Source organism: Saccostrea cucullata, unplaced genomic scaffold (assembly GCF_032062105.1).
Source record: "Saccostrea cucullata isolate Sc308-1 unplaced genomic scaffold, CSIRO_AGI_Scuc_v1 ctg9503, whole genome shotgun sequence".
NCBI lineage: Eukaryota > Metazoa > Mollusca > Bivalvia > Ostreida > Ostreidae > Saccostrea > Saccostrea cuccullata.
In genome coordinates, this window is record NW_026932424.1 from 5987 (window position 1) to 14656 (window position 8670).

At 34.6% G+C, this 8670-nt stretch overlaps 1 protein-coding gene across 1 annotated transcript; it reads right to left on the reverse strand.

Annotated features, from left to right (window-relative positions):
* Positions 1-6208: 6208 nt before the first annotated feature.
* Positions 6209-6856, reverse strand: LOC134235087 (uncharacterized). The gene has a single exon (XM_062717170.1). The coding sequence runs from the start codon at positions 6854-6856 to the stop codon at positions 6209-6211; it is 648 nt and encodes a 215-aa protein (XP_062573154.1).
* Positions 6857-8670: the final 1814 nt, after the last annotated feature.

An 8670-nucleotide genomic window follows, 5' to 3' on the forward strand; every position in this document is an offset into this window, starting at 1 on the left:
TGATTTTGTTCTGTTGTTTTGTTTAAAAAATCATTTAGTCACGGCTTCACCATAAAATCGGTAGTTGTGAAAGTATGCCGAATACGATATCTCTGCTTTAAACAATGCAAAGTTTGCTTAAAAATAATTATACGGTATAAATTGTGAACGTTTCACTAACAATTTCAGTTCAGTTCTTTATTCCGTGGGACGTACATCCCATAAGCATCATAAGTACAACATTGTATTTATCAAGTACATACATAGTACAATAACATGTTATAAACTTACCAACTAGTAATACATACATTTTATTATATAGCTAATTGATTTAAACATTCCATTCGTAATTTATTAACATGATATATATATTTCCCTAACTGATTTACATCTTTGGTATTTGTACTACAGAATAATTATATTAACTTTGTCTTCGGGAGACACTTGGTCTTCGGGAGTAGTAATGTTTGATGAACTTGTTTCTTAAATCGTGAAAAACTGGACAAATGAATAAAAAATGAAATTCGTCTTCAATATCATTTAAATTACACAGAACACATTTCCTATCACTCCTTATTAAGTTCTCGTATCTTCCAGATTCAATCTTTAAATTATGTGCTGAAAGTCTTAGACATGAAATTGCTTTTCTATATTTTACATGGATGGGTTTCTTTAAATAACCTTGTAAACAAAAATAATCAACTAAATGCTTACATAACATACATTTTCGTGATTTACATATATCAGATATAGCCTTCTGTTTAAAAACGTCACACATTCTATTGTATGTTATGTCTAATAAAATGCTATCTTTTTGATTACTTTGAAACAAAACAGCTAAACCTAGAGTGTACATTTCATTTTTTATACTCATAAACCATGGATCTTTATTCTCTACCATATCTGGATAACATGCAATCAAAATACAATTATTACTTTTTCTTAATTTTAACCAATATTTTAATATTCTGCGCTTTCTGTATATATCTAGTGGTATTCTACCTAACTCATAATAAGCAGCACTATAACAGGTATTTTTTCTTACACCATGTATTCTTTTACAAAAATTAATATGTACTCTTTCAACATCTGGACCTTTATGAAAACCCCAAATTTCAGCTCCATAGCATAACACACTTTTAACATAAGTATGAAAAACATTGATCTGAGTCTCAACATTGAAATTTAAATCTTTCACCTTACTATAAATACTAAACAATGCCTTGTTACCTTGTGTTGCACAGTGCTTCTGTGTAGATAAGAATTTACCATTATAGTTAAATAATAATCCTAAATAATTGAATTGATTTACAACTTCCACATTTTTACCATTATATGTCAGTTTTTCTTCATCTCTTACATACTTTCCATTTCTAAAAACTACAGTTTTCGTTTTTTGTACATTTACAGTTAAATGTCATTCTTTTGTATAGCTATACAAAGTGTTTAACATTCCTTGTAAACTTTCAACTGATTTCGCTATTAAGACTGTATCATCTGCGTACATTATTAGAAACAAATTAATCATTTGAAGTTCAACTGAAGCACAATTATTTTCAATAAAATGTCGTTCAAAATCATTTAGATACATGGAAAATAATACAGGCGATAATATTTCCCCCTGCAGAAAACCCGCAGATATACGAAATGTGTCAGTCAATGTACCTTGCTGTTTTAAACAGGCTCTAACATTCTTATATAACGACTTAATAATGCATAACATTTTTCCTTGTATACCCTCTGTTTGTATCTTGTACCATAACTTAGATCCGTCAATTAAGTCAAAAGCTTTTGAATGATCTACAAAGCAACAATATAATCTCTTTTTGTTTCTCAATGTCTTGTTAATTAAACTTTGTAAAATAAAAATAGCGTCAATTGTACTTGCACCTGGCTTAAAACCAAACTGAGCGTCTGTAATAATATTATATTTTTGGTCCCATTCTAACAATCTATTATTCAAAATACATGTAAATAATTTCGCTAGACAGCTAACCAAAGTTATGCCTCTGTAATTATTTGGGTCATGTAATTCGCCCTTTTTGAAAATTGGTACAATACATCCCTTTGACCAGCTATCTGGATACATACCAGAATCAAAAATATTGTTAAATAATTTACATAGAATAGGAATCATAACTTCTTTACATTTAATAAAAAATTAATTAATTACACCATCATCTGCGTTACTCTTGTTACATTTGAGTTTCAAAATTGCTTTCTCGACTTCTAATTCCGATATACACGTATTTAGTTCCTCAGAACACGAAGCTGAGTGGTGTTCAACACTGTCTTCAGTATCGTTAGATTCGTTCTTGTTCTCAAAAACACTCTTAAAATGTTCAAAAATTGATCTGCTGTTATATCATTATCTAGATTTTCTTATTATTAAATAACTTAAAAAATTGTTTTGGGTTATGCTTTTTTAAATATTCCATGTTATTTCCCTGGTATCTTAGATGTGCCTATATTTCTTTGCAGTTTTTTTTTTAAATCACGTCTCTTATCACAAAGTGAGTTTTTGTTCACAGAACATTTATTAGTATCAAATATGTGTAGACTTTCTTTATACTCTTTATATTAAGACTTACAGATGTCATTAAACCAGGGTTTATCATTACTTATTTTCCGATCTGTTTGTACAAGACCGTCAGTGACTTTACAAAAAGGTGTCATGATATCACATAATGTCTTACTGAAATTCTCCACAGAAATATCTACCTCCTCTTGTGTATTGAATGATTTATCGACATATGAAAGAAAAACATCCTGAATTTCTCATACTGTACTAATAGCATCAAGATCAGAACCTTCTTTCCATTTGACTGATTTACATAAAATCCTAGATTCATATTCATTGCCTATTTTGGTATTTTCAGTATACTCGACACTTGTATTTAAGAAATTAGTTTTTATGACAAAAGTAAGAGGTGCATGGTCAGAAAAAATATTAAATTTCCCCGTCTGGAAATTAAAAACAGTATCTAATGTATTCATGTCCGTCAATAAATAATCTATAGTGCTTGTACCGTTTGCATTAAAAAAAGTAATATTGCCATTACAATCATTTTCCTTTCTACCATTAGCAATGCGTAATCCTGTAGTTTGACACAAATTTATCAATTTTTTACCAAAATTATTAATTCCTTTATCCATACTAAATCTACCAGTTTCGTTTGCATGCGTCGTGTCGTAGTTTACCAAAAACTGTATGTTATTCGTTACGATTCTTCAAATACATCGTTAAGAATAAAATCTTCTAGATTTCCACATCTAGCTTTAAAATCGCCTGTGACATATACGCAACCTTTGTGGTAAAAATTAGAATAAGATTCTTTCAGATATTGAAAAAAATCAACATTTTCTTTTTTATAGAATACACTGTTTTCTGGCGGTATGTAACATGCAGCAATAAAGACTGGTTTACAATGCACGTTCAACTTATTTTCAACTTGTAGCCACACCACGGAGTTACAAAATTTATCAACTACCGATATTTTTATATCCAAAATGCTTTTAACAAAAATTACAACACCACCTCCTTTTCCACTTGTTCTTGGAAAAGTGTAACTATCATAACATTGTAATTCTAAATGATCATTTTTGTTATCCAACATTTTAAGAAAATGATTATCCTTATAACTTTACATAAAAAACATAATAATTAAATTATTTTGATTATTTTAACTGTCCATATGTTTACAACAAAATCATAATGTTCACATGACAAAGTCATAACATTTGGCTAGTAACCGTCTTGTGCGTTGAGGTCTACCAGTACCAGACAACGGTTCAGGTACAGGTTCATTACTATCGACATCAGGTATGGGCGGCGGAACAACATGTGGTTTAGGCGGTGTCACAAGAGTCGGCGTTGGTACATCACGAACATCTTCAGCCTGGTTTAACGGTTTCTCCATTAACGTTTTGACATGTGTGACATTACGATCATATTCAACTCCATTTGAATCTAACGTAACTCTGTTTCCATGTTTCTCCTTAACAACCATAGGTTCCGGACTAAAAGTTGTCGATAACTTGTTCTTACGTTGCTGCTTAACGAGAACTTTGTCTCCTGGATTCACCTCACATTCCTCGTTTCTTATCATTGTAATCTTTCCCCTTTTCCTTCATCTCTGAATCTCGATCACGTATTTCGAAGTCATCCATATGGAAATAAACCATTTGCGGAATTTTAGTTCGCATTTTCCTTCCAAACATCAATTCGGACGGACGGTACATCATCAGGTAGGTATCCAGCTCATCCTTCCAATTCTTTTTTCCAGTCTGTGCGATTTTTATCCTCTTCATCAGTGAACGGTTTTGTCTCTCAACTTCACCATTCGCTTAAGACCAAAATGGAGTTATCCTATGATGTTGAATTTGATTTTTATGCATGTAGGATGCAAAAACTTCACTCACAAACTGTGGTCCATTATCTGCAGTAATTGACACTGGTAATCCAAATATACTGAATTTTCTTCAGAACCGGCACTGTTTTCTCTGCTGTAGTAGATCTCATGACTTCCACAACCTTGTAGCGAGAATAATAATCCACCAGTACGAACAATGAATCTCCCGACGGCGACGGTCTTAGAAAGTCTGCAGCAAGATTCTCCCAAGGCGCATTTGGTAGTTGAGTTCTATTCATCGGGTCAGGTTTAGATGGTGTACTGACTAACTAACAACCATAACAACTTCTACAAGTCTTTTCCATTTTTTTGTCCATTCCCGGCCAGAAAACTTTGGATCGCAGATTTCGTTTCATTACCACAATTCCTGGATGCCTTCGTGACCTAATTCCAAAATCCTTGGTCGTAAACATCTTGGAATAACAATCCTGGTACCACGTAGAATGATTTGACCAACTGCACAAAGTTCATGTCTAACTGGTTAGTATTCCTTTAATTCACAACGTTCCAATTGTCCCGAAAGTAAACATTTACGAATCTCACAAAGTTCTTGGTCAGTCTCGGATGCAAGTTCAATTTCCTTTGCCGACAGAGCTATAGGTGTAGCTGCTATGGCAATATTACGAATATACTCCTCAGTATCATCATTTTCTGGAAGTGATCTTGCCAATTTAGGAACAAGTCTTGACAAAGAATCTGCAATGTTCCGATTTCCAGATATATATTTGACAATGTAGTCAAACGATTGTAGTCTGAGAACCCATCGTTCTATCCTTGCACTCGGCTTTGATTTGGGTGAAAATATACACTCCAAAGGTTGGTGATCTGTCCATAATTCGAATTTCGATCTAATGAGATACATGTGGAAACGCTCACAACCCCATATCAGTCCTAATGCTTCTTTTTCTGTTTGCGAATATCATCTCTCCACATCAGTTAGACTTCTACTGGCGTACATAATAACTCGATAATCAGATCCTTGTTTCTGGACAAGTACAGCACCCAATCCAACCGGACTTGCATCTATTGTAACTATCGTCTGTGAAAGTGGATCAAAATAGCCCAGTGTGTCCACTTTTGATAACTGATTCTTCAGTTCCTTGAATGCTCGAGTTTGTTCTGGTCCCCACTTGAAAGGAACATCTTTACGTGTTAACTTCCGTAACGGTTCTGCAGTAGTCGTCAGGTTCGGAATAAATCGACCACTGAAGTTTACCAATCCTAAGAAACTCCGAACTTCAGAAATTGTTTCTGGTTTCCTCGCATTCAGGATAGCCTCCACTTTTGACTATGCCATGCCAATTCCATGCTTGGAGAGAATATGACCCATGAATTCAATATGAGTCATATTAAACTGACAATTCTCAATGTTCAAGGTAAGTCCACGATCACACAGTCTTTGTAATACTGCATCTAGTCGTCTATCATGTTCATCCGTAGTTTTTCCATGCACCACAATATCATCGAAATGCTCTGAACAACCTCAACCCATCAAGTGTCTGTTGTATTATCTTGTTGTACATTTCTGGCGCACAACTTATACCAAACATTAATCGTTTGTAGCGATACATTCCTTTGTGTGTCATTAATATAGTTATTTGTCGCGACTCACGATCCAACTCTATCTGATTGTAGGCTACCTTAATATCTAGTTTAGAAAAATCTGTACTTTGGTTGAAGTCCTGTAGTACTTCATCTACAGAAGGTATAGGGTACCTTTCACGCAACACGGCTTGATTAGCCTGTCTCATATCCACACACAATCGGATATCATTCCTCTTCGGTACTACTACTACTGGCGAAACCCATGGACTCGGTTAATCTACCTTCTCGATAATATCTTGCGAAACTAGTTCATCTAACTTGTGTTCAAGTTTTTCACGCAAATGATATGCAATACGACGGAAAGGTTGTATTACAGGTGTCACATCAGAGTCTATTGGAATCTTGAGACTGAAATCTTTGAGTTTCCCTATTCCAGTAAAACATGTTGGAAATTTGTTTTTCAGATGAGCTCTTTTATCAGTACTGTTTATGTTTACGTGTGGAATCTGCAACATCAATAATCCTAGTTGTGAAGCAGAATCTTTTCCCAGAATTCCTGGTCCTTCTTCCTCAATTACATAAAACTCTGTGTTGATCCTCCTAGAATCCTCAAGCCCAAAATCTGCTAGAAAAGTTCCTATGACACTAAGTGGCTTCCGTCCATATGCATATAACTCCTTGGATGATTTCTGGCTCACACATTTCACTTTGTTGGTCTTCATGAATTCCCATAATTTCTTACTTATGACATTGACAGTTGCACCAGAGTCCACTAGTAGTCTGGTCTGAACTCCACTCACAAATACATCCATGAAAATACTTTTATTTTCACTCATGTTGTGATGGTTTACGGTGAACGCATATTCAATTGCAGCTGCATCATCTAACATCCGGAATCTATGTCCTGTTTTCTTAGTCATTTTAGTCTTGAACATTTTCTCAAAATGTCCTACTTTCCCACATTTACGACACGATTGCTTCTTCGCTGGACAATTTGAATCTTTTTTCATATGGCCTCTCTCTCCACATGCGAAACATATTATGTCACTAACGGGTACATGTAATTTCTTCTTATTTCTGTGCTGAACTCTATTCACAGTTCCTGAAGCTTGTTCTGTAGACACAATTGTGCATCTTTTCCTTCCATGGCTAAAGCTTGTTTGTCCGCAAACTCAATAGCTTGAGCGGTCTGTCTAACTTTCTCTAAAGTTAAGTCTTTCATTTCCAACAGTTTTCTACGTAATCTATGTGACAAACACTTCTTTATAACTTGGTCTCTTATCATTTCATCTTGTGCTCCTCCAAAGTCACAATAAACAGCTCGTTCACGCAAACGAGTAATAGATTGTTTAACAGTTTCATTTACGTGCTGTGAAGTTGCTCTAAAAAGTGAACGTTCATACGGCACGTTTTTCAAAGGTGAAAAATGGTCAGTCAATAACTTACATGTGACGTCATACACAGTTTCATTGTGTCCCGGTTCTCTTTCTTCCAACGTGTAGTAAATGTCCTGGACGTCATTTCCAGCTGAGTGTAACAATAATGCCTTTACTTGACCAGCATCTGTGACCCCCTTTCCCACGGCGTACAGTGAAAAACCACGCAGCCATTTTTTCCATCGAAATCCCACATTGTTTACATCGCCTTTCGGGTCAAATTTCGCTATGCCTCCTAATTCAATAGCTTTCATTTTTGACGTAATTATCAAACAGGCTTTCCCGATTAATCCTCGTCACCAAATTATGTGATGTCACGACAGATTACCACCATGTTACCGGTTTAACCGAAGATATAAGATAACACACCATTCAAGGCTCCATTACTTTATCTAATTAACTCGTACATGAAATAGTCCATTTCGTTACAATACATTCGCAATAGTAAGACACTACATAAGTGACATTGAACAAGAGCAGAGCATAATAGCATTTTACTTCTTATATCTAAAAAACGAGCTTGTCTGTTTAAAAAACGCAACCTATTGTTAACTTTTTAACAATGGACTCAATAATGAATTCGCCACTCAAAAATTGATCAATAAAAATTCCTAAGTATCTAACTTTTTCCATAGAATGAATAGTATGACCATTGAACTCAATGTGAAAATCTTGAACATTTGTAAGCGATAAAGTATTAATATCATTACCTTATTGAAGGCCAAATTGAGCGGACAATCAAAATTTTCTTTTTTTTCTGATTTTTACAGTCAACAGATGTAAAATAGGAAAAAAGGGCGGAAATAGAACGGAAAGCAGCCCAGAACTCTCTGGATGCGGGGAATTCAAATTAATATAATTTGTCTAGTTCTGTTTAATAAGAGCGCGAGGGGTCCGCAGAGCAAAAATTAAATTGGTGTGGCCTAAGATGTTATAATTATACACGGTATATATACCTTTTGCAATGCTTGGCAATTGAAGCCGATAAATCAAGCAATGATAGTAAAATGTTACAAGATTACATGAGACATATTGAGCAACTATCTCAAAACGCAAAACACAAACAAAGACAGCTGCGATTCATCTTACGATCTTTTAAAATCGTGTATCACTCTTACGAGTACATAAAACGTTGTAAGACGTTCGTACGAATATTCATGCGTTGAATTGCGATAATTTGGATCGCATTTGGTCGCGTCTGAATAGTATGCATATTGATTCTTTTGAGGAGACTTGATGCGACCACTAAAACACATGCAACGAAAGCGAGACTTCGTGTAACGTATGCGAGAGCTCGT